This window comes from Doryrhamphus excisus, linkage group LG1 (genome assembly GCF_037039965.1).
Source record: "Doryrhamphus excisus strain RoL-2023G ecotype Guam linkage group LG1, RoL_Dexc_Guam_v1.1, whole genome shotgun sequence".
NCBI lineage: Eukaryota > Metazoa > Chordata > Actinopteri > Syngnathiformes > Syngnathidae > Doryrhamphus > Doryrhamphus excisus.
Window position 1 is genome coordinate 3,546,321 of NC_136357.1, and position 26,367 is coordinate 3,572,687.

Consider the following 26,367-nt stretch of genomic DNA (forward strand, 5'->3'; position numbering starts at 1 on the left):
TGTTGCTTCATTTTCCTTTCCTGCAAAACACAAACATACTGCATGTTTAAAATCATAATTCTGTTTATAGGTTATTTTTTTTTTTTTTTTTACTCACTGAGTGCAGCTGCAGACTGGCGAGCACACACTTAGCCTTGATACTACCGTGGATGGCGAAGGGGTGGTGTACCATAATTAGCGGAACATGGCTGGATAATGGGTCTCTAATTGATATGAAGAGCAGTGGATGAGCCCAGGTTGTGTTGTACGCGTGCTACCAGCTGCTTATAGCATGTGCCGGTGGCCTTTAAGCTCAGAGCCGTCCTCTGATTGATGTCTCTGTAGCAAATGCCCTTCAACAATCAACATCCACAATCTCATATCTTTGTGTAACATCTCCCAGCATTCAACCGTCATTGCTTTCTTTGTGCTTAAAAGTCTGACTGTCTTTTTTTTTTTTCTTTTATTTTAGGTTGATTCAGACTTTTTAAAAGGCATTTTAAACAATGCCACAACAATGCCTCGGAAGTTAAAAGGTTTATCATTGGATTTTTTTTTTAAAACAGCGTACCTTCAAGGGGTCAGACGGCACATATCAAAAAGAATAGGAGCTCCAAATAAAAAGGAATCAATTTCAAAAGTGCTAGTATATGAAGGAAAGTCATCAAATTAGATTTGAAGAGGTTTATTTTCAAGGTAAGTGGTCAGTTGTGAAACAACAGTAACTTCTGAGTAGGCACAGCTGGATACGGGACTTCACACCCCTATGAATTGGATGGTTTTAAGAAGGCCATTTGTACTGTGCCGGAATTGGGTGTCATTCCTCTACTGGTGGCCGGCCGGCCTGCCCTCACAGTGCCATCGTGCCATGGCCCCATTTGCTTGTACCATCACTTCTATTCTGCGGTTTTACTCCATGTTCTCTGATTTGTGGACAATTATTTGGAGTCTTTCTAATTATTTATTTCAAGGTTGCAGCCGTATTACTGCAGTTTCTAAGTCTTCGAGGGAAAATACAGTCTTAGTAGGTCGCAATTGTAATTAACATATACTTAATTACGCACATGAAATCTCATATTATAAATATACAACATAAAGTGGACAGAAATATTTAAATATTGAACAAAGCAAAATTTGTTCTCCATCACTCTTTATTGCTCTCTGGTTCTACCATATCTTACTTATTGTGTGGAAATATGGGCTAATAACTATAAAAGCAATCTTCACTCACTAAATGTACTGCAAAAAAAGGTCAGTAAGGATAATTCATAATGCCGCCTGCAAAGAACTAAAATTCAAACAGCTAAAATAATGCATTAGGCTAAAAATAACCAATTAGCTAAAAATGTCATCCAATACTTCTCTACAAGAGAGGAGAAATATGATCTCAGGGAAGAAGTACATTTGAAACACTTCTATGCTAGGACTACGTTAAAAAGCCATAGCATTTCAGTATGTGGAATCAAACTATGGAATGGATTGAGTAAGACCCTCAAACAATGCACAACGATGAGCCAATTCAAGAAACAATACAAGCAGTTGATGTTTGCTAAATACAAGGATGAAGAGTCTTGAACCAGTCATGATGTGCTATATATATCACTATATTGACACTTACTATGGTACCCATTATGGCATTGGATGCTCATATCACCTCCTACTTTGGTATGTGACAAAAAAGACAAAAAAAAAACCCTTAAACTATATTAGGAAAGCAGGAAGTGAACAAATGTAACAATTAGGTTACAGGTTTAATTTTATTTGAACATGCATTGAGTTACATTCATTGCATTAATATAATATAAAAATATTATTTATAAAAATACATTAAAAAAAAAAACTTTATTAGGAAAGCAGGAAGTGAACAAATGTAACAGTTACTGATTGTAAAAGTACCAGATGGAGGGGTAGGATACAATAAGCTTTGCTTCTTCCTACTCCTTTTGGACATGTGGAACTGTGAACTGATTATGTGATGCATTCAATTGTAATCTGATGCATGTTCAAATGAAATAAAACCATTACCATTACCATATCACATAAATGTACAGTAGTTGTGTGCACTTTTAAAGTAACATCCATCCATCCATCAAGCAGGGAATTCCAGACTTCCCCCTTCTCAGCTGCTTACAATGCCGTTCTTCAGTCACTACCCGAAGATCAGGACCATCGGAAGGGGTAGGAATATAGATCAGTCGGTAAATTGAGAGCTTTGCCTTCCTTTTTCACCAAAACAGACCTATATGCGGAGTTTGCATTACCGCAGATGCCGCTCCGTACTCATGTTCCATCCTTCCCTCACTTGTGAAGAAGACACAGAGGTAGTTCAACTCCTCCACTTGGGGCAGGACATCATCCCTGGCCAGGAGATGGGAATCCACCTTTTTCCGTACGAGGTGGAAGTGATCAGCCATTTCATCACTATTGTTTTCTGACAGAAATATACAAATATATTAAACCGGAGCACAGTTTCAGAAACGTGATAGTTGACAATGCTGAACCCGACGATGCCAAAAGAAACGCATCCATCCTTTAGGTGTTAAGCGGCCCCAGGTATGGTATGATTAGAGTGGTTTGAGTACGCCCTCAGTTCAGGTGAGAGTCCATTTGTGGTTTGTGTGCTCATGGAGGTCGATTTACACAACAATTAAACACTACCCTGGTGCTAAATTGAAAAAAAAGAGCCAAAAATCCTCTGTGGATTTAATAACAAACTCATTAGCAGGGTCCAACAGGGTGAAACTGCCTTTTAATCAGCGCATCACCTGATTAACACACAATTAACAAAGCTAGAGCCACTTAATTTCCCTCACTTTGGCACAATGAGAATGCCAGCATAAGTAGCTGAGAACCCCTGCTTGGTCTCCTTGTGGGAATGTGTGAGACGACGTTAAATAATATCTTTGGAGTCAGTCTGTTGTCTGGTGGTCCTAATGCTTGGCAGCTGCAACTTTATGCTGGCAACACATTTACAACTCATGATGGGATGATGTCATGAGATATTGTTATGCCAGCTACAACAAGCAGATGGATGAAAACCTGAAACAAAATATGCTGCTTATTTAGCGGAGAAGGATGCCTTTTTAACATTTGTAGTACTTTGGGTTAAAATACAGTACGGTACATGCTGCGAGCTGACAAATGAATTTTGCTAGCTAAATATTGGAAACATCGAGTACGCATATGGCAGCTTGCTTTGCAACAAAGGAAAAGATGCCTTGATGCCCCAGCGAACAAACGAAAGCAGAAACACCATGAAAGCGGTTCAAGCAAGGGCAGTGGCGAAAGCTGATTGGTCCAGGACTCCAGCCTCTTACACAATCTTGAGTGTATAAAAGGCAGGCAGGGAAAGGAAGGGTGCTTTTTTGCAGCTGTGCTGTAATAAGACCCGCTTACTTGTAGGCATACAGGAACTGCAGATAAGCCCGGATGTCTGAATTAGGTATTTTTGTCAGAAATAAACAATCTGGTTCTCATTCTATGATTTGGTTCTTTAAGATTGCCTTATTAACCCACTTAGAGTCCTCAGACGGAGGATTTCTACGCAGATGTGGTCGTTTATATACCTTTCCATATTCAAAAACTATGAGGTTGGTGCAGAATGTTATACCATTAAAGCAGTTCAAGCAAGGGCAGTGACGAAAGCTGATTGGTCCAGGACTCCAGCCTCTTACACAATCTTGAGTGTATAAAAGGCCGGGCAAGGAAAGGAAGGGTGGTTTTTTGCAGCTGCGCTGTAATAAGACCCGCTTACTTGTAGGCATACAGGAACTGCAGATAAGCCCGGATGTCTGAATTAGATATTTTTGTCAGAAATAAACAATCTGGTTCTCATTCTATGATTTGGTTCTTTAAGATTCCCTTATCCTCTATTTGAAACCCACTTAGAGTTCTCAGGGGGAGGAGTTCTACACAGATGTGGTCGTTTATATACCTTTCCATACTCAAAAACTATGAGGTTGGTGCAGAATGTTAACCATGAAAGCGGTTCAAGCAAGGGCAGTGGCGAAAGCTGATTGGTCCAGGACTCCAGCCTCTTACACAATCTTGAGTGTCTAAAAGGCCGGGCAGGGAAAGGAAGGGTGCTTTTTTGCAGCTGCACTCTAATAAGACCCGCTTACTTGTAGTCATACAGGGACTGCAGATAAGCCCGGACGTGCATATTAGGTATTGTCAGGAATAAACAATCTGGTTCTCATTCTATGATTTGGTTCTTTAAGATTCCCTTATCCTCTATTCAAAACCCACTTAGAGTGCTCAAGGGGAGGAGTTCTACACAGATGTGGTCGTTTATATACCTTTGCATACTCAAAAACTGAGGTTGCTGCAGAATGTTACACCATGAAAGCAGTTCAAGCAAGAGCAGTGGCGAAAGCTGATTGGTCCAGGACTCCAGCCTCTTACACAATCTTGAGTGTCTAAAAGGCCGGGCAGAGAAAGGGTGCTTTTTTGCAGCTGCGCTCTAATAAGACCCGCTTACTTGTAGTCATACAGGGACTGCAGATAAGCCCGGATGTGCATATTAGGTATTGTCAGGAATAAACAATCTGGTTCTCATTCTATGATTTGGTTCTTTAAGATTCCCTTATCTTCTATTCAAAACCAACTTGGAGTCCTCAGGGGGAGGATTGCTACACAGATGAGGTCGTTTATATACCTTTGCATACTCAAAAACTATGAGGTTGGTGCAGAATGTTGCAGGACGGAGACCAAATCCAACCATAAACACTTCTTTTCCTTTGAGTCTGTGTTTGTTCATGTCATGTTTTCATCCTCTCATTGTCTTATTCCGGTGCTGACATGTAACGCTTTGAAGCAACCTGACTGTTACTGTCAGCAGGGCGACAACACCCATCACTGAAACTGCGGCTCGGCGGAGAGGTGACCCGCCATGAGTCCACTGCTTTTTCCAGGTCTTCGAGAACGTCAGGTACAATAACTTGCTCAGCTAGAAATATGATCATTTCCACGACTAACAGCAAGGTCCAGCCTAAAGCCCCGAGCCAATAGGAGGAACCTAAGCTGGAAAAGTCCTGGTTGATTTCTTCGGAGTGCTCATAGTTGAAAAGTGACCAGCTGAGAAGGAAAAAGAAACCTGTAGAAGGGAAGGAAAAAAGGTGTTAAAGACAAAGAGTCAAAAAAAAAAGAAAAAGGTCATGAAGACCTATTATTGGATGCTTAGAGCGTTACAAAAGGGTTTTTATGATAATGAACAAGGAAAGTAAAAAAAAGTCTATTTAAAAACATGCCGCCCTTGAGGGTATGTAAATGAGCAGCACATTAAAGACTACTTGTATTTGTAAAAGTTGTTTGAATTTAACCAAAGCCAACACAACAAAGGCCGTCTGGAGGTTAACAGAAAACACTGCTATTTTTAGGACTCGGGTGCTATATTTGAAAGTAACAAAACAATAGCACAACGCCGTGTGACAGATCCAGCAGCAGATGGATAAACCTTTCCTTCAGTCTGTCCTTACATCACAATACATTCTCACATATTTACTGATTTATTTTCTGTGCTAAATAGCAAATATTTTTGGTATGGCAACTTGGAAAGTTCTTTGATGGCTGTATCTGCAGGGGAGGGGGAAAAAAAAGTGCCACCGTTATAAATTCAGCAAAGGACGCTGTCTCACAAGTCAATTCATTTGATATTTTCCAGCATGGGAATATATTGATGTTGTGTGCTGCACATTTTGTAAATGCATACGATACCAATGTTTCCTATACATTCATTTATTTGTGAATTTGGTACTACCTGTTCACACTTGCTCATAAACACATTACAGTGGGGCTGTCATTGAATGTAGCATGTTGTTCCAACTCTGTACAGTCGTGATCCTAAATTAGATTAAGTAAATTATATACACTGTAAACCAGAATAAAAAAGTGAGGCAATCATTTGCCACATTTTTTTTTAGTTCATAAACTCAAACATTTGAGTATATCAGAGCTTTAATATTTGGAGTTTTTTTAATAGCTTTCTTTTTCGCATTCTCCATTCTTTCATTTTCGTTCTCATTTCAAGAAGAAAGAAGGTGTGCATGTGTAACCTACACAGTACAAATCTATATGATTCAATGGATTTATTCTTATTTGATTCTTGGTTTGATTTATTCATGTTTAATAGATACTTTTTTTTATAAGTAACTACCAATTCTTTTAAGTAGGTTACACAAATCTGCAAAAAGTTCATATTAATCAAAAATTACTAGTTAAATAAACTGAAAAGACAGAAAATGCAACTGGCAATCAACATTTATAAGTGGAACTTTTAAGAAAATTTTAACTATACTTATACCAATTAATTATTGTGAGCATTCGGATTTACAGTGTTTTAAGTTGTATGTAAACTATGTTTTTAAGTTAAGTTAATATAGCCATAGTTCATTTAATCAAAACATATTAGTTAAAAGTACTCAAAATGGAACAACATGTTAAATAAACTTGACATAATTAAGTTATTAGAACTTTTTAAAGAGTATGCATAACTTCATTTATTTAAGTACTTTGAACATTCGGGTTTACAGTGTATATTCTATATAGGATAATTACATCCTACAGTTCAGTAATTACTATAAGGTGCTGTTACCTGTAGAGAACATGGTGAGGAGGAGCAAGGTGGTGGGGTAGAGTGCCTGGCCTGCCATGAGGAGAGAGCGAGTGTTGGAGTAGGAGTGCACTGTCTTAGATGTCCAACAGAGGGCGAAGACCAGCGAGAAAGCCCCGGTGCTCAAGGCCAACAGGAAGGACAGAACCCCAAATACTCTCTCTGCTTCCAGGGCTGCATCACAATGATGGCGTCCCCACAGACATGAACAAGACTGGTAAAATATCAAGATGCTCAAATAGGGAATACGCTGTTTGGTTTTGTAGTTGCATTTTTTTCAGGGTTTTTTTTAATGAACTCGAGGACATTGTCTGTATAAACTAGTGATATTATAAAACAGTGTTTCTTGTTCAAGTTCATTTTTTGAATGTTTAATACTCCATAAAAAGCATTTTCATTGTGTTCAGTTGTCTTACAACATGCATTTAGACCAGGGGCGTCCAAACTTTTTCAACTGAAAAAACGAAAATGCAAGGGAAAATGTAATATTTTGTATGCTAACACTTATTTGCTAAGAAGTCACATATATTTCTAGCAACAACTGCTTTATGATATAGGTGGAAATTATAGTGATATCGGCGTTATTAGTATGAGCTTTAGTCTGTGCTTTTTGTCCCCCACTTTTGCTGTTGTTTTCCACCCCAAAATTTCATTCTTTTTCTTAAATGATCTTTGTAAATGTTCTTGTCATTATATCATTTTATTAACATAAAATTTAGACATCATTTCCATCAAATTATAACTTTTTCCCTCACCAAATTTTTCAAAATTTACAATTTTAATTTGTTTTATTCCACCCACAGCCTAAATATGAGACCATATAAGGAAGTCTGCCCCTCTGTGACATCACAAAGTAATAGATTTACCACGCCTTTTGAAATCAAGCGTTTTGGGGCTCACTTCTAAATGCACAAACCGCATTATCTGAAATTATGGCATCGTTTAACATGAGAATACAACATTTATAGGTCAGAAAAGTAGAAAAAGCATTAATTTAATTTGTTTTTTCATAGTATTACAACATTTTTTGTTCAATATTTCAACTTTGCTATTGAAATTAAAATTTTCCTTATAATATTAAAACATTATTCTCATAAAATTACAACTTTTTCTTGTTTTGAAATTTTGACTTTATTGTACATTTACTGCAGATTTTTCAATTTTTCTGTTGTTTTTTTCATCTCAAAAGTATGTTTTTAAAATATGCGGAGACGACTCCACCCACAGATGTCCAAGCGGAGAATAGAACCTTGGTCTTTCTGATCTCCTGACTGTGTGACATACATGCAAACCACTCCACCACCATGCAGCCTGTTTTGAAAGTTTTATATGTGTGCTCCATAAAGTAACAACAGCTGGCTAAGTGCATGTCTCATTTCAGCAGGTAAAAGAATGCACCTCACGGCACAGCAGCAAGCTCAAACATGTTTACCAAAACACAGGAACACTGGAATCAACCAGTAAAACTCACTCAGTCTTACTTGTGGCAAAATGGGTATTTTATAGACAGTTACATGAGTGGAAGCCATTAAATGATATTTGTGAATGGTTACTCACCACTGAAGGTCACACCGTCACTGTTCTGGTCATCCTTTGTGTTGTTCCACTCAGCCCAGAGTCCCCTATCATTTAACCAGAATGGTGTCCAAACTGCGTAGGAGATGCACAGGCAACCACAGAGACCCACACAAGACTGTGTAAATCTGAATCGACTTATTTTGTCTTTTAACTCTGGCAAGTACATGTTTTCCAAGACAATACTATGCCTTACCGTGGATCAAAATATTACACATTAAAGTCAGAGTCCAAGCCAAAAATGAAAGCATCAAACATTTCTTGGTTCACTCACACACTTTGTAGCACTATTCCCCCACACCACCCACTCCTGCGTTACTCCTCCTTCACTGTAATGGAAACTCCCACAGCTGTTGAGAGTCCCGTGACATCTCTGTGGCCCACCATGTTATGTTGTAGGAAAGTGAAAGTTGTGTAAGCTGGTCATCGGCTTGAGCACAGACCTAAAACCTTGCTTTTTAATGCACAAAAAACTAAAAAACTAAAATACCTGAGGTATGGCTTAACAAGAAGAAACTGATGTTTGTGTTGGTCACCTGTTCAGACACAGTCTCAAGTTCTTGTTTTTTAATGCACAAGATTAGACACATGCAATCCAGAAAATGATATGTAAATGTTACAAAAAAGTGTGCTAATAAATTGACAATAAAAGCACAAATACTGCAGATTTCAGAAAAGGGAATGATACAGCACACTACAAGAAGCAATGAAGTCTGTAAAATTAAATAATTAAAAAAAAATCAAAACATTGTTAACTATAATAATGAAAATGGTAATATTAATGATGATTATAATGATGGTAATAATGCTAAAGATTATACAGTAAAGTCTCGTTATATCGATATTCTCGGGAGTCGGAAAAAATACCGATATAACCGGACTATCCATATATCCGATCCTGCGCCGAACTGCATTAAAAGTGGGCGGATCTTTGATATGGCATGTAATTTTCTCCTTGAGTTCATGGATTGCGTATCTAGCATGCTTTTGTACTACAATAAATTTTGTACTACAGTAAATAAAAATAAACTTACGCTGTAGTGATTACCGGTTACCGGGACATAATTCACCCCGGAACTATCGATAGGGAAGGTGTTGCCATCCGGAGGGGTAGGCGCGAGGGACGGGTGTTTTCCGCTATGTGTGCTGTGCTCTGGTGGTGGAAGTGTGAAAAATAAAGTTGACTGGAAGCAGCCGTTTGCCGTGTTCTTTTTTGGTATTGAAATCCAAAGATTGATTTAAGCTGCTTTTGTATCGATATAAGCAGACCAAATTGGCTGGCGGGAGATGAAAAGGGCATCGTAGTAACCGGATTATCATAATAACCGTGTATCGTACTAACGGAGCTAATTATATCATAAAAGACTAGAAATTTGCCGGGAAATGAAAATAGTATCGTAATAAGTAGTAATTCGTTTTAACCAATATCGATATAACAAGACTTTACTGTAACAATAATGATAATAACAATAATAATATTACAATGATAATAATAACAGGGGAAAACAAGACATGAACATGATTATATCTTGCACCGTGAAAGGGGTAGGCATTTATAAGCTTTTGCTTCAGCCTACTTCTTTTGGGCTTATGATCAGATAGCTGAATACAAATGTAAATAAATGAAAGTTATATTTTCATTGATGTAAGAAATGCACTGTAATGTTTCATATATTTGCCCAAATAAATAAATTTATTTTTTTTTTAAAGCAACAGGGAAAAGTTGTTGTTTTTTAAAAAAAACAACTTTAAAACTGTTGCAGTTCTGCTCATATTTGTGGGAGTTGATGGAAACTGCAGGTATTGGGTGGTGGCAATAGACCATTCCATGTTATAGCCCACCCCAAACAACAATGACAATGCCTTTTGACATCACACTTACATTGTCACCCAACTTCCACCCCCCTTTGCTTTCCCTTTCTGCAGTGAAAAGAAAAGACACAGAAGCATCATTTCAGGAAAAAAAACATTTATTTATTCAAATTCAAGTCCACAATCATGTTTAAACTAAATTTTGAAATGACATAAATGAGAATTTTCAATGTTACTGCAGGGTTGCCGACATACAATAATTGAGAACCACTATAGATTAGAGAACCTTACAACAAGGTTTCATTCTAACAAATCATTTTGGACAATTCTATGCTTCAAAAATTTGTGGGAACGTTTAAGCAAAGGTGCTTTTCAACTGCAGCATTACTTTGCCTCAGTGTGAAAAGCAAGGTCTTGGAAGGAATGAATGGATGGATGAGTTTGCTGCAAGAACTTGAGAGCCTTGATTACAAGCCCACTAAGGTCTCGCTAGAACAGAGTGTGTGCAAGGCTCTTCCAACATGTAAAAAAAAAAACCACACATTAAACAAAAACTGCTGAAATGCTATGTCTCAATACAGTACATGTTAAAATGAATACATTTTAAATGTAAAACACATATGATAAAGTGCATTTAAGTAAATTTTTTTCAGCTTTTTCCCGTCACCACAGCAAGTCGATCGCATGATTTGATTTTTTGTTTTTATGCCAAATGCCTCTCCTGTTGCAACCCTCCCATTAATTCAGGCTTAATTCAGGCAATGGACATCCCTCATGGCTCTGTGTTAGGGAATCAAACCTGTAATATCTGCACAAATGGCGGCAGTCTGCAGCGTTACACCACCTGGGCTGGATATAAAGATTAAAATAATGAATATATATTTATGCAGATACATTTGGCATTTAATTATGCGTGTAAGGAGATCGCTTGATTATCTCCAACACCAAAAATTTAAGGCATCATTGAAGATAGAAAGTAATCGCATCCACAACTCCACTTGTTAATCCAAAACTTATTTTCGGGCACGTTCCAACAGCACCTTAAACACATCAAAAATCTGTGGGTCTTCTCCTGCAGACCCCTGAGGACAATTTTTTTCCAGCCAATCAGAGGTACGGATTTGTTGCTTGAGAGTACCAATCAGAGAGTCCAGGCTCTCTGCAGGCTTGGAGGCTTGGCAGTCCTGCAACACAAAATCATCAGGGCCAAAGAAGCCTGTGACAGGAACAGGGCACGCGTTCTCCTTCAGCTGGTCTGATGACTTGCTCTGGGGGGAAGATGTGGAATTTTCAATCACGGCATTGTCTGAATGTGCACTGTCCTCTTTCACTGATCTCTTGCTCTCCTCTCTGGCTTCTTTGGTGACGAATGACTGCCTGTTGGCGCTTCTTTCTTCCATTTCTTTTAAGACTTCTCTGATTCTCTTCAGGCCTAACACAAAATAAACACAAAACAAGGCTGTTTATCCAGTAATTTATCCAGTAAGAGCATCACTATTCACTCATTCATCTTGCAGTTGAGGAATGCTTGAGTGTGAGTTTTGGAGCAACGTCCTTACAGAAAAAAGCTTCGACAGTAATCCCACTGAGTATAATTCCTTATTCATAAATTTAATATTTCTTTATAGTTAGAGCATAGAAAACCTGTTTACGACATTCTATATAATTGACACGATTAGAGCCCTTGAGGCATGAAATAACGTTATAGACATGTTGCTAATGTGTTCCAGGGCAAGAGGAGCAGAATGAATGGCGGACAGGAAGTGAAGCTGTGTCTTTTTAGGATTTAGGTGTCTCTTGTGAGATCATTTAAATCTGTAATAAAAGCCTGTTATTTTGGCGATCAAGTCTGGTGCTGGGGCTGCACGGCGGTCGTGTGGTTAGTGCACACACCTCACAGCTAGGAGACCAGGGTTCAATTCCACCCTCGGCCATCTCTGTGTGGAGTTTGCATGTTCTCCCGGCGGTGTATGCGTGGGATTTCTCCGGGTACTCCGGTTTCCTCCCACATTCCAAAAACATGCTAGGTTAATTGGCGACTCCAAATTGTCCATAGGTATGTATGTGAGTGTGAATGGTTGTTTGTCTATATGTGCCCTGTGATTGGCTGGCCACCAGTCCAGGGTGTACCCCGACTCTCGCCCGAAGACAGCTGGGATAGGCTCCAGCACCCCTGCGACCCTCGTGAGGATAAGCGGTAGAAAATGAATGAATGAATGAATGTCTCCAAAATAATAATAACATTAAAAATAACAGCACGGTGTAGGAGTGGTTTGCGCACAGGCCACATAGCTCAGAGACTCAGGTTCGATTACCCGCTTGGACATGTCTGTGTAGAGTTTGCATGGTCTCCCCGTGTGTTTTCTCCGGGTACTCCGGTTTCCTCCCACATTCCAAAAACATGCTAGGTTAATTGGCGACTCCAAATTGTCCATAGGTATGAATGTGAGTGTGAATGGTTGTTTGTCTATATGTGCCCTGTGATTGGCTGGCGACCAAAGACACCCTCGTGAGGATAAGCGTTAGAAAATGAATGAATGAATAAAAATCTGGTGCTTGTGTGTCAACCAATATTACAGTAACACTAATGGTGCATAATAATAATGGCCGGTGTAGAGTACTATATTACTACAGTACATACAGTATTATCACTGTGTCTTCTAAACCATCATTAAGTGAAGCAATGAAATTCAAAGCGCAAAATGTTACCGCATTGGTAATGACTGACCAAGTTGAAGGTGGTGCTGCTTGTCTGCAAAGACGATGCGAAACCACCCGGGTGTGGAGCAATGGAAGGCCTGGCCGCAGCTCAATACCACTTTGTGTTTGAGGAAGCAGCGCCACATAAACAACTCTTCCTCAAATGTTGGGGCCCTGAGGAACTGACAAAACGGACAAGGAAGGGTTTTAATGACAGTGACTTTTCCACCCTCAATTCAATTACCGCTGCACAAATTAGCATTTGATTATCAACTCCAGCATCCGGCGTCACAATGCGACCTTGGCAAGGTTACCTTTCTGAAGTCAGCCCAGATATACAAAGAGGTGGGCCTGTCCAGGTAGTGGATGTCCATTGTCTGCAGCTCATCTGTCACGTAGCGGTGAGCAGCTTTCAGTCTGCATCTGTTCTCGGGTAGAAACTCCTTGTTGACCCATTCTACAGCATGACAGTGTCAATTGTCAATTAGATGGACAGGGATGGCGATAAGCTAAAGTTACAAGGTGGCGTGTATAAACTTAAGCCTCAAGTCAGGTACCTTAGCTGTCTTTCTTTAGAAAAAAATACATATTATTTGCAAAATTAAAGCATTTCAAATAAAAATAAAAAAGCAGGATTTAGAATACAGTACACTTTTTTAAAATCTAAATTCGGTCTGATGAAATAGTCATTATTTTGTTTCATTTTGCAAGTGTAATGTTTGTATAAACTACATAAAGTTCCTGGTACCTCTGTCTTGAAGAAGTTGTGTAACCTGGTGCTGTGTGGTCCCAGAGACACCATGGAATGAGCCCAGTTTGGCCAAAGCCTGAACAAGGTCTTGGTTCTCAGTATACAGAGTGCCTACTCTGGTTCCAGCCATTGCAAAGTCCTGGAAAGGACAAGTTGAAGTCAACAAGTAAGCAGTGACAGCAAACCTTCAGTGAGGAAAAGCAGAGCATTAACAGTACTGTCAGCAGTAATAAAAAAAAAAAAAAAAAAAAAAGTCGTCTACATAGTGCAGTGCAGCACGACACGTACCTTGCTCAGCCCCCACATTATGTGTGTCCTCTGTGGGTCGGGCAAACTGAAATAAGGGCACATCATTAGCAGTTAAGAGGCGATCTTCAGCCATAATTGTCATGATGAAGGGCCTACAAGAGTAATCATGCAGAGGATAGGTTAACGCTGTACCTTTCCAGACCGAGGACACTGTGAAATGTAACTGATTCATCAAACACCGTCAGCATGTACACCTCATCTACGATGGCGTGGAGCTCGTTTCTGAAGCAGGAGACGATTACATTTATTACAATGTACAGTATATAGTAAATCATGTATGAGAATTGTTCAAGTCAAAGAAAATATGAGATAAATGTGTAATAGCTACTTCAGTGAGGTACCGTGCGTCTATGAAAAAGAAATTTGGTTTATGTTTATGGCAGCTCAGTGCCTGTGAAGGTCTACAATGACTATAAAGATGGCAAGATCATTTAGAAAACAACTGACAACGCATGGGGCGCTTGAATACGTGGCTGCACTTGGGAATATGTTGATGCTTAGGGACAGTGATAAAACTCCATCAAGAACATTTGATATTCCCCGTAAGGGACAGAGGCCTTGACATAACATGACAAAGTTGTAAGCGCTGTCCCAGCAAGATGTTGATGTTTAAGCCAACCTCAGAACTGCAGGATTACACGTTATGGTAGACCAAAGCATGCGTTATCAGTAGGGATGGTCATCCTTTAAGACACAGGACCATAAAGATTTGCATGGTTTACATGAAGGTGAAAACCAGAGCTCTTTTTGGATCAAATGTCTGAAATTCGGGCTGCACGGTGGTTGAGTGGTCAGTAGGGATGGTCATCTTTTACATTCCGCTCCGATCCTTTGTTTAAATCCTGGTTTCTAACAATTCTAAATTCCAATGCTTTCAAGACGCAGGACCATAAATATTTGCAAGGTTTACATGAAGGTGCTAACCAGAACTCTTTTTGGATCAAATGTCTGAAATTCGGGCTGCACGACAGTCGAGTGGTCAGTAGGGATGGTTATCCTTTAAATTCCGCTCCGATACTTTGTTTAAATCCTGGTTTCTCATGATTCTTGATTCCAATGCTTTTAAGACGCAGGACCATAAAGATTTGCATGGTTTACATGAAGGTGCTAACCAGAGCTCTTTTTGGATCAAATGTCTGAAATTCGGGCTGCACGGTGGTCGAGTGGTCAGTAGGGATGGTTATCCTTTAAATTCCGCTCCGATACTTTGTTTAAATCCTGGTTTCTCATGATTCTCGATTCCAATGCTTTTAAGACACAGGACCTTAAATATTTGCAAGGTTTACATGAAGGTGCTAACCAGAGCTCTTCATGGATCAAATGTCTGAAATTCGGGCTGCACGGCGGGCGAGTGGTCAGTAGGGATGGTCATCCTTTAAATTCCGCTCCGATACTTTGTTTAAATCCTGGTTTATAACAATTCTCGATTCCAATGCTTTTAAGACACAGGACCATAAATATTTGCAAGGTTTACATGAAGGTGCTAACCAGAGCTCTTTTTGAATCAAATGTCTGAAATTCGGGCTGCACGGCGGTCAAGTGGTCAGTAGGGATAGTCATCCTTTAAATTCCGCTCCGATACTTTGTTTAAATCCTGGTTTATAACAATTCTCGATTCCAATGCTTTTAAGACACAGGACCATAAATATTTGCAAGGTTTACATGAAGGTGCTAACCAGAGCTCTTTTTGAATCAAATGTCTGAAATTCGGGCTGCACGGCGGTCGAGTGGTCAGTAGGGATGGTCACCCTTTAAATTCCGCTCCGATACTTTGTTTAAATCCTGGTTTCTAACGATTCCAGTGCTTTCAAGACGCAGGACCATAAAGATTTGCATGGTTTACATGAAGGTGCTAACCAGAGCTCTTTTTGAATCAAATGTCTGAAATTCGGGCTGCGCGGCGGTCGAGTGGTCAGTAGGGATGGTCACCCTTTAAATTCCGCTCCGATACTTTGTTTAAATCCTGGTTTCTAACGATTCTGGATTCCAATGCTGTTAAGACGCAGGACCATAAATATTTGCATGGTTTACATGAAGGTGCTAACCAGAGCTCTTTTTGAATCAAATGTCTGAAATTCGGGCTGCGCGGCGGTCGAGTGGTCAGTAGGGATGGTCACCCTTTAAATTCCGCTCCGATCCTTTGTTTAAATCCTGGTTTCTAACGATTCCAGTGCTTTCAAGACGTAGGACCATAAAGATTTGCATGGTTTACATGAAGGTGCTAACCAGAGCTCTTTTTGGATCAAATGTCTGAAATTCGGGCTGCACGGTGGTCTAGTGGTCAGTAGGGATGGTCATCTTTTAAATTCTGCTCCAATCCTTTGTTTAAATCCTGGTTTCTAACGATTCTTGATTCCAATGCTTTTAAGACGCAGGACCATAAATATTTGCATGGTTTACATGAAGGTGCTAACCAGAGCTCTTTTTGGATGAAATGTCTAAAATTCAGGCTGCATGGTGGTCGAGTCGTTAGACCTCACAGCGAGGAGACCAGGGTTCAATTCCACCCTCGGCCATCTCTGTGTGGAGTTTGCATGTTCTCCCCGTGCATGCGTGGGTTTTCTCCGGGTACTCCGGTTTAACTCCCACATTCCAAAAACATGCTAGGTTAATTGGCGACCCAAAATTGTCCATAGGTATGAATGTGAGTGTGAATGGTTGTTTGTCTATATGTGCCCTGTGATTGGCTGGCGACCAGTCCAGGGTGTACCCCGCCTCTCGCCCAAAGACAGCTGCGATAGGCTCCAGCAACCCCCTGTGATTTATTTTAAATTACATGGACTTTTCATCAACTTTACTATGAATTTCTCACAGTACTATTTGCAATCAGTATATAAATATCATACTATTCAACATTCAATATAAATGTTATGAAGTTTCTTCTTCAGGAGTACAAATTCAAAATGGAATCTCAATGTTAGTCCCAGTTCCCATCGGTGATAGAGACTCGTTACCCAACCTGAGTTAACGGATGAATAAAACACACCTTTTGGCAAACTCTAAGAAGGCCAGCATTTCCTTTGGGGTGTAGATCTCAGCAAGAGGGTTATGGGGGTTCATCAGTATTAGAGCCCGGATGTTTACCCCCTATATGGATAGCAAAAGTAATTCTTTAGTAACTTTGGAACACAGTGTGACAATAAAACATCAATTTGTGTACTTTTCTAAACATGTTTCCATCATTTAGAAGGGTTTCTCTTTAAATATCAACTAAGGACACATTGATGGGTTACCTCTTGCTTAGCTCTTTGTAGACCTTCTTCAAGTTTGCTTACTGTGAGGTGGAAAATTTGACTGCCTTCATTCTATCAGTGTTTTGGGAAGAAAAAAAAGGGTTGGCATCAACATCATGAACAAAACAGTATCCAAATCTCTGTTTTTTATCATCGCAAACACAGAAAAGCAATGCTTAAAATAAACTCTTTAAAGTCCTAATTGAACATAGAACTTCTAACTGCAAGTGCAATCAAGTAAGTGTTACATTAATCAATATAATCTACAACAATGCATACAATATGTCAGTTCCTACCTCACAGCCCAGAGGAACATGAAACAACTTGACATCACTATACAACTGGAGGTCCTCAGTAATAACACCATAAAAGGGACTAGGAATGAGAATCGCATCTACAAAAATGATAAAAACACACAGTGATTAGGTAAATAATGCAACATAGACTCAATAATAACCAGACAACCAACTTTCACTGATAATTTAAAAATAAATGATGCAACACAATGTTAATATCTAATTTTGTATTCATGTCTACATTGGAAATAATGGACTTTTTATTTACTCTAAACATAAGCCACTGTAGTAAATATATTTGTTATTTATATGGTAAATGACTACAATTGTTATTTAAAAAAGGGACAAACAATGAACTACAAAACCATATAGTATGACTAATCATGTCCTAAATTATCCAAATTAACTCGTAAGTCACGCTTTCGCTGCACTCTATTATAAAACAAACAATGATGTATATTTGTGTACTCACCCTTTGGGTCACAAATAACTGCTGCGATGCAGGAGTAAATGGAACTACATCCATTTATCACCACAACCTGAATAAATACACACATAGATATTTCAGAGCTTAAAGAAGACTCATTGGTAGAGGCAATAAAGGGACGCAAAGGGACAAATCCATCAATAAGAATTAGTTGCTCAAACAACATAGTACTACATCCAGATTGAAGACCAGCTGCTGACCCCAAAATAAAACAACTGAATTGATACTGGCTGCAGATGAGGTGTACAGTTAACTAAAATGACAATAAAATTATTTAAACACTGAATACTGATAAAGAATGAATAAAACATGTCCATCAAAGCAAAAGATCTGTGATCAATTTCCAAGCCAACAGCCATACACAACTTTTTAATTCATTCAATATCGATAAAACGGCCCTTTACTCACATTGTCAGCTTTCAGTGGCTTTGGAGAACGGCAATAGTAAGTCAGGAACTTTGCAACCTCTTCTCTCAGGCTGAAAGAACAAGATGGAAAAATATCTGGTATTAATTTGAACATGCATCAGATTACAATTGAATGCATCCCATAATCAGTTCACAGTTCCACATGCCCAAAAGGAGTAGGAAGAAGCAAAGCTTATTAAATCCTACCCCTTTTACAATCAGTAACTTTTACATTTGTTCACTTCCTGCTTTCCTAATACAATTTAATTTTTTTTTTTTGTCACATACCGAAGTACGAGGTGATATGACCATACAATAACATAATGGGTACCATAGTAACTGTCAATATAGTTTGATTCCACATACTGAAATGCTATGGCTTTTTAACGTAGTCCTAGCATAGAAGTGTTTCAAATTTAGTTCTTTCCGGAGATCATATTTCTCCTCTCTTGTAGAGAAGTATTGGATGACATTTTTAGCTAATTGGTTATTTTTAGCCTTAGCTGTTTGAAGATTAACTATATCAGCAAGTTTAAATATTTATGAATTTAGAAATAAGGAGTTAGTATGTTCTCTGTAGGCGGCATTATGAATTATCCTTACTGACCTTTTTTTGCAGTACATTTAGCGAGTAAAGATTGCTTTTATAGTTATTACCCCATATTTCCACACAATACGTTATATATGGTAGAACCAGAGAGCAATAAAGAGTGTAAATCTCTTACAATGCATGTCCTCTCCAGTCACCATACTGCAACAGCGCTGGGTCAACATGTAGCATGTCGGGTTGGGTCAACTGGAGATGGAAGGAAATTGAAAATATTTAAGATATATACACCATTATTCATGATTCTTTGGATGGAACATATCTCACCCTTTTATGAAGGAGATCATAGCAGAGCTTGTTCTCACTTGTCCCCATGTTGATGACACCCTAAAGGGTAAGGATGTGGCACAAGAAAGTAGGACTTTATGAACCAAGTATGTCATCACGTCTATTTACTACTTGAAAAACAGACTCACGTTAGGGTTGTCGATGTAGTGATAGCGGTTCGTTCCATACTGAGCGAAACCCTCCTGGAGGATGGCTTGATGCTGTTGGATACTGTTACCGCGATTGGACAGGTACACACTGAGCTCAGGAGACTTCACACCTCTCTCAGTTGCCAATCCACCCACGGACTTGGTGCAGAACTTGACAGAGGTGGGCTGACCTGACTTTAGTGTCCCCTTAGTGCAAACAGCATGTGAAGTAGGAGCTTGAGAATGTGTCGGAGATGTAGATGGCGCAGTGGAGGCCGTCGGTGTCATCAGTAAAGCTGACTGATGCTCAAGCAGGGAGACAGAGGTGTTGGTGGATGCCGTTGTTGTCGTCGTGGCACCCTGTCTGACCGCAACCAAAGCCCCAGTAAGCATGCTGAACAGGCGGAGCTCATGCTGGCGCTCTTGCTCTGCTCGCTTCTCTTCCTGTTGTTGTCTCCTCTCATCAGCTTGCTGCTCCTTCTCCAGCCGCGCCTCCTCCAGGGAGAGGAGGCGATCTTCAGCGCACCTTTGCCAGATGAGGAAGCTGGCTAGAGCTTTGTCGAGGGGCCCCTGGCTGCTACATTTACCGCTACCGTGGCGACATGTGGTTTTTCCTGCACGCCGACGTCTTCGCTGTCTCCCAGTAGCCAAGGGGCGGACCCCTTCTTTAAATGTGTCATGTGGCACAGGTACACTGCCAGACTGGGAGGCAGACCCAGCAAGGTTAAGGTCAGTTAAACCTGTTGTGGACATGGGACAAAATTTGCAGATAGTTATTGTCACATTTAAAAAATTACAAGCATTTTGCTATTGCATGGACAAAACGTGATATGGTCGGATTATCGGTACATCCGTGAAAAATACATCGTCTGAGTGAGGATCTAAGAGAGCCATCTTGTTCTTAGCCACAGCTGTGGGAAAACAAAAGGTGAGATATCTTGGCCAATTTATTTTACATTAAGGCAGTTTTTGTGAATTATGTTTATCATTCATTCATTCATGTTCTACCGCTTTTCCTCACGATGGTTGTGGGGGGTGCTGGAGCCTATCCCAGCTGTCTTTGGGCGAGAGGCCGGGTACACCCTGGTACACCCTGGATAACGCCACAAATATCATTTACAATGAGTTTGCAGGGCTGCACGGCGGTCGAGTGGTTAGCACACAGACCTCACAGCTAAGAGACCAGGGTTCAATTCCACCCTCGGCCATCTCTGTGTGGAGTTTGCATGTTCTCCCCGTCCTCCCACATTCCAAAAACATGCTAGGTTAATTGGCGACTCCAAATTGTCCATAGGTATGAATGTGAGTGTGAATGGTTGTTTGTCTATATGTGTCCTGTGATTGGTTGTACCCCGCCTCTCGCCCGAAGACATCTGGGATAGGCTCCAGCACCCCCCGCGACTCTTGTGAGAATAAGCGATAAATGAATGAATGAATGTTTCAGATTATCAAACACAAAATGCAGTTTTTAAATGAAACACTTGATTTTTCGACGCTTTTTGTATTGAGTTGCAGACTCCTATAGAGCAGCTACACACAATAACCCGAAAACAGTTTAGATTTTCCAGAATCTGCGCCTATTCCAGCTGTATTTACTTTGATTTCTGCTGCCAAAACGGTCTATATGGGATAGGCTCCAGCAACCCCTGTGACCCTCGTGAGGAAAAAGCGGTAGAAAATGAATGAATGAATTAATGAGTTTGCAATTGTGTGGTCCTCACCTGAAGGTGAAATCCTGGCGTGAGTAGAATGTTCTCCTTGACCCAACGTGTCCTCCGTTTCCAGTAAAGATTGTTCATCTGTTTCCTGTTCATCTCCTGACCGGTAGTACATTTCCGGGGGTGCAACATCTGCGTTCAACAGACTTTCTTCAACATCTTCACATTTTACATCCAGGGGGTCTCCAACTTTGGGGGGCTGACCAAACAGAAACCCTCCTGAAGATGCTGGACCGAAGGAGCCTGCTGAAGAGTTCCCTTGCAAGTAAGAGTCACTTCCACACGGGCTCTGAAACACCTGCTGAGCAACCACTGTTCCACCCAGAGTGGAGTACGTGATAGCGGGTCGATTAGACAAAACCCGGTCCATCACATCGTAAAATTTCCACGATCTCAGTTTATGGTTATCTTTAATGCGACGGTACTCCAGTTTCATCTTTTTAATCTTCTCTCTGCACTGGTCACCTGTGCGGTAGATGCCCTTTTCGCGCAGGACGAGCGCTATGCGGTCAAATACACGCTGGTTGCGCAACGAGCTCTCCAGTTCTATTTGGACGGATTCGTCGGACCACAGCTGGAGAAGCTCCACGATCTCCGGGTCGGTCCAGTTGCTGCCTCGCTCGTGTCTCCGGCCACGAGGGTCCATCCTCGAGTTGATATCTGTAACGACGTGAGGACACAATCTAAACGTTGTAACAACAACTTGGACACTTGGTTGTGTTGCATTAATAGGCAAGTGACGGGGTGGTGATTTATGTTCGTTTTGTGCTTCTTCCCACCGTAAACCAAAAGTGCAGCTCTACGAAATAGATGCACTTCCTCTTCTCCTTGAGGTGACCAACATGACGCGGCATCTAAAATAGCCTTTGGAACGGCTTAAATCTCGTATTCCGTGTTTACTGTCTGTATTTAGTAGATACGCTCAGAAAAAAAATAAACTACATCCGGGTTGGCTGCACATGCGTGCTGCCTTATTCCGGGATAACTTTGGCCCGTGTTAAAAGGGAACAGGGTCGACGCGCATGCATGCGAGTCAAAGTGAGGCAGCGTTATAGCGCCCCCTGTGGTGTGTCAGTGATTTAATTCACATGCACTTACACCTTTAATCCAGATGATGGCACTGTCACACTGCAGTAGACCCACGCCTATATGCATGCTTTATGTTAATGTATTTCTCGTTTATTTATTTTAATAGGAGCGCCCTATTTGATACAATTACTCTCTTATTATACATATTTTAAATAAAAATACATGCACATGAACACAAATAATCTATCTCGTCATTCCTTTTGACCTCATTTGGGTCACTAGTAAGCTGGGGCCTATCCCAGCTGACTATAAGCCTGGTCTCGTCACCAATCACTCACAGGGCATGTATGGAGGGGTGTGTGGGAGGAAGTACCTGGAGAAAACAAATGCAAGCACTGGGAGAATATGAAATCGGAAAATTCCATTCAGAGATGCACTAACAGGGATTTCAACCACAAATTCCACCGTGCAACAGAAAGACAATTGCTATTTGAATTATTATTATTTTTGTTTGCACAAACCTTGTCACATTGAATGTTCTATTATGGCATCCATATGTTTGTTTATGTTTGTAAATGGCTTGTTTATTATTTTATTTATTCAAATAAATACATTATTTATTCAAAATTATTTAAATTTAAATTATATGTGCAATTTACTGTTTCCACTGTATATTGTTGTTCATATTTGATGTAATCTATTTATTCTCCACATTATTATATTATTATTTATTATTATACGGGAGCCAGGCAACAACATTTTGTTGGCAATTTCACTGCTGTGTTATTGTGCAATGACAATAAAGGAAGTCTATCTATCTATTTGAATGAGTGACTATAGTAGCACATACAACAATAACAACAACAAATATAAACAAAATATGTGAAGCATCGTCTTTACCATGGGCACACCCTATCTGCAGGGGTTACGTTCCAACACTGCTGGGTGAATAGCAAAAAAAACACGAGTAGTCGATGCTACGGATGGTTTAGAAACTTGATCTTATTCATCGAACTGCAGACAACAGGATGAAACAGCAAGCAAGAGACTAAGATACCCCTTAGTGTTCGCCAAACCATGCCAGCATTAATGCCTCTTTTTGACACCCTTTTATACGCCGCACACATTTAAGCACATTTTAAATGATTAAATATATAGACACTCGCCACTAATGAACGATAATGAAAGATGATTGATAGAGAACAAACAGACTCAGAGTGGCGTCACCTTCCTGGCGAGCAGTCCGAGATGATGCAAGCATTCCTCTAGAGCCATGGCAGCAAAATCCATATTGCTTGCCGGCTGTAATGTGTTAATTTCGCTGCAAGTTTTGAAAAGCATGGTAGGGTGTTTTCACAGAAATTAATTAGAAATCCGAGAATACGCGGGCCGTGAATGATGAATCGCAAATAGGCCTTGTAATTGTTCATAGTGTAGTTCACCTGTCTTCCATGCTAGTCAGCTGGGATAGCCATGAACAGGATAAGTGTTAGAAAATGGATGGATGTAATAATAATATTCCTCCATACATCCATTTTCTATTGTGTACTATATGTGACCTGTGATTGGCTGGCGATCAGTCCAGGGTGTACCCAGCCTACCGCCCAAAGTCAAGCTGGGATAGGCTCCAGCACAGCATAGAAGATGGATGGTTGATATTGCTTAGCATTTATTTGGTGTATTTTTTTAGTATACAAATTTAAATCCGGGCTGCACGGTGGGGGAGTGGTTAGCACGCAGACCTCACAGCTAGGAGACTAGGGTTCAATTCCACCCTCGGCCATCTCTGTGTGGAGTTTGCATTTTTTTCCCCGTGCATGCGTGGGTTTTCTCCGGGTACTCCGGTTTCCTCCCACATTCCAAAAACATGCTAGGTTAATTGGCGACTCCAAATTGTCCATAGGTATGAATGTGAGTGTGAATGGTTGTTTGTCTATATGTGCCCTGTGATTGGCTGGCGACCAGTCCAGGGAGTACCCCGCTTCTCGCCCGAAGACAGCTGGGATAGGCTCCAGCACCCCCGCAACCCTCGTGAGGAAAAGCGGTAGAAAATGAATTAATATATTATATATTATATATTATATATTATATATTATATATTATATATTATATATTATATATTATATATTATATATTATATATTATATATTATATATTATATATTATATATTATATATTATATATTATATATTATATATTATATATTATTAATATTCCTCAATTTTCTGTTGTCTATATGTGCCCTGTGATTGGCTAGCGATCAGTCCAGGGTGTACCCCGCCTACCACCCAAAGTCAGCTGTGATAGGCTCCAGCATACCCTGGTGACCCTAGTGAGGATAAGCCATAGAAAATGAATAGATTATGTTGCTTATCATTTATTTGGTGTATTTTCTTTAGTATACTAATTAAAATCCCTGAAGATAAATGTAGTTATACATTAGCTTTAATTCAAAAGTTAAAATTCCAACAATGAAAATATATACATGTTGAAATTTCAAAGGATAAAAGCCGTTCTAGTAGCAAAAAAAAGCAATTAAGGCGACATCAATCAAGCACGCACTACAGTCTAGTACGCTCCGAGTGTGACGTATTTCCTGGACAAAGGAGCTGTTTTGTTGTCATTCATCCAGTCGTCACTGCACGCACAGGCATCCTCTCACACTGCTTCTTCTTCCCCTTATTGTCGCTCTTTATACACGCCGTGCACGCTCCAAGAGCTTTTTTCTCGTTTTCAAGCAGTCGTGACTCTTTACATTAGAAGAACGTCGTTTAACGCTAAGAAATAATTGCTTTGGAAGGGTGAAGTTAACAGGCAAATGGAATCATACCGGGGGTAGTGAAGTTGGCGGTGGATGACAAGCTAGCATTTATATGTCGTGTTTTTAAATCGCTAAAATGGATGTAAAGTTAAAAGGCAAGTGAATGAAAAAAAAGAGAGAAGGGGATAAAGAGGCATGAGGTCTTGTTTTTTTCTCTCCTTTCTACAAACTACTAGTAAACAGTGTGCCCAGCGGGGATGGCAGCTATGGAGAAGTGGGTGGCGGTAGCAGCTGAAGCGTTAGCAGAAAGCTCAATTCTATTTTAGCCCCAAGTCCCAGTCTACGGTGCCGACAAGGCTCTCACTAGTCTATCCGGTCAGGTGAAACGGTTCCCAGTGTGCCTCCCAGGCGATGTGATCCACTCACTGCAGGTGGACCTCTTTCTTCCAGGGGACTTGAGTGATCCCCATAATGAACCGGCTCCGATCCGCCTCGCCTCCTCGCTGAACTTTGTGCAAGGTAAGACTCGTTTGCTGGTTTTTACGATGGTAATTTTAATCTGGTTATATTTATGATTTGCTTTGCAATTCCTTTCCATCAGATCGTTCACGTAATGCACGCATGTATTTGTCATCGTTATCCAAGCCGTAATCAAACCATCTCGCTCATCACATGTGTCAGTGGAAAGTAGTAAATTGAGGGTGGGTCTGATTTATGGAAAAGCAGACTTGTGTTTATACACAATCACGTTAGTAAAAGTCTCATATAAAAAGGGGGGGTTGGATGAACAAATAAATAAATAAATGTTACTGATTAAACTTGAGATCTGTCACTGCAATTTTACAGCTCTTCTGTAACAACCACTATGATTTCTCTGTGGGTGGGGGGGTGTTATCATGGGTTCAAGGTCACCAAACACAGGAAAATAGAAAAGATCCAAGCAAGTGCCGTTTGTGTCATATTTTAGATTCATTCCACTGGACTATATTACAGTATTACAGTAATACAGTATATTACAGTATTATTACATTGCAAACATAGTGGATGAAAGTCACGTGAGCTTCTTCGGGTTTTAACAGGGAGGGACAGAATTTAAAAAATTTGCCCCTATGCCCCTTAGTCAATTATTTTCATTTACTTTAGTCATTTACATTAAATGTACCACACAAACAGTAAAGGAGTTATCACTTAGTTATCACTGTATTAAAATGTCCATGCTTCAAACTTCAAAGCTTGCAGTTGTACTTGAAAATATAATTAGTTTTATCAATATATTAATGAAATGTAGCGCAAGGGAATTCCAAACAAAATTGACAGTTGGCCAGTGTTTCACACATACTCAAATATCCTAAACACATAATTTTCAAATATATTAAAGAAACATAGTAAGAGCCAACACTGCAGTTAAGTTTGAGCCTCACAAATGAAATGCATTACTTTTTTTTATACCAAGCTCACAATACACATTATGGCACTTAGGCTACCTCCTGTCATGTGAATCACAGCACATTTAAGGACCTTTAAAGTACACAAGACAAAACGTCAACCTCAATAAACAATACACTAATTCTCACTTAGATATTATGCAAACACATTATATCAATGATGTGTATATTGGACACAATACTGACCTGCAAAAAGGACACAGAAATGATAAGGCGAGCAGCAAGATGTGTT

General features: G+C 39.9%; 3 protein-coding genes across 4 annotated transcripts in view; 1 reads left to right on the forward strand and 2 right to left on the reverse strand.

Moving 5' to 3' along the window:
* Positions 1-1,814: 1,814 nt before the first annotated feature.
* LOC131131168 (uncharacterized) lies at positions 1,815-8,434 on the reverse strand. The gene is made up of 3 exons (XM_078793840.1): positions 8,147-8,434; positions 6,572-6,763; positions 1,815-5,074 (listed from the first exon to the last, which is right to left on the reverse strand). The coding sequence occupies exons 1-3, from the start codon at positions 8,331-8,333 to the stop codon at positions 4,764-4,766; spliced, it is 690 nt and encodes a 229-aa protein (XP_078649966.1). The 5' UTR covers positions 8,334-8,434; the 3' UTR covers positions 1,815-4,763.
* A 1,688-nt stretch (positions 8,435-10,122) lies between these two features.
* accs (1-aminocyclopropane-1-carboxylate synthase homolog (Arabidopsis)(non-functional)) lies at positions 10,123-21,546 on the reverse strand. The gene is made up of 15 exons (XM_058074690.2): positions 20,904-21,546; positions 19,183-19,922; positions 19,034-19,093; positions 18,885-18,955; positions 18,161-18,230; positions 17,738-17,804; positions 17,266-17,363; positions 16,970-17,041; positions 16,723-16,823; positions 13,869-13,958; positions 13,716-13,761; positions 13,425-13,566; positions 12,991-13,133; positions 12,705-12,858; positions 10,123-11,408 (listed from the first exon to the last, which is right to left on the reverse strand). Exons 1-15 carry the CDS (start codon positions 21,544-21,546, stop codon positions 10,990-10,992), a joined length of 2,916 nt encoding a protein of 971 aa, XP_057930673.2. The 3' UTR covers positions 10,123-10,989.
* Positions 21,547-24,549: 3,003 nt separating this feature from the next.
* furinb (furin (paired basic amino acid cleaving enzyme) b) overlaps positions 24,550-26,367 on the forward strand; it is an 88,051-nt gene continuing 86,233 nt past the window's right edge. Inside the window, exon 1 of one of the 2 annotated variants that reach the window (XM_058074693.2) lies at positions 24,550-25,209. The gene's annotated coding sequence lies outside the window, so the exon portion shown is untranslated. The remainder of the gene's footprint in view (positions 25,210-26,367) is intronic. The other variant, XM_058074692.2, reaches the window with a different exon arrangement.

Excerpts from the sequence above, each read along its gene's own strand:
- LOC131131168 (XM_078793840.1), bottom strand. The coding sequence starts at position 8,333 with ATGTACTTGCCAGAGTTAAAAGACAAAATAAGTCGATTCAGATTTACA. Across the intron at positions 6,764-8,146 it reads TGACGGTGTGACCTTCAGTG|CCCTGGAAGCAGAGAGAGTA; the intron begins GTGAGTAACCAT and ends ATTGTGATGCAG. Across the intron at positions 5,075-6,571 it reads CCTCACCATGTTCTCTACAG|GTTTCTTTTTCCTTCTCAGC; the intron begins GTAACAGCACCT and ends TCCCTTCTACAG.
- accs (XM_058074690.2), bottom strand. The coding sequence starts at position 21,546 with ATGGACCCTCGTGGCCGGAGACACGAGCGAGGCAGCAACTGGACCGAC. Across the intron at positions 19,094-19,182 it reads ACTACATCGACAACCCTAAC|GGTGTCATCAACATGGGGAC; the intron begins GTGAGTCTGTTT and ends CTTACCCTTTAG. Across the intron at positions 13,959-16,722 it reads TTCTTAGAGTTTGCCAAAAG|AAACGAGCTCCACGCCATCG; the intron begins GTGTGTTTTATT and ends CTCCTGCTTCAG.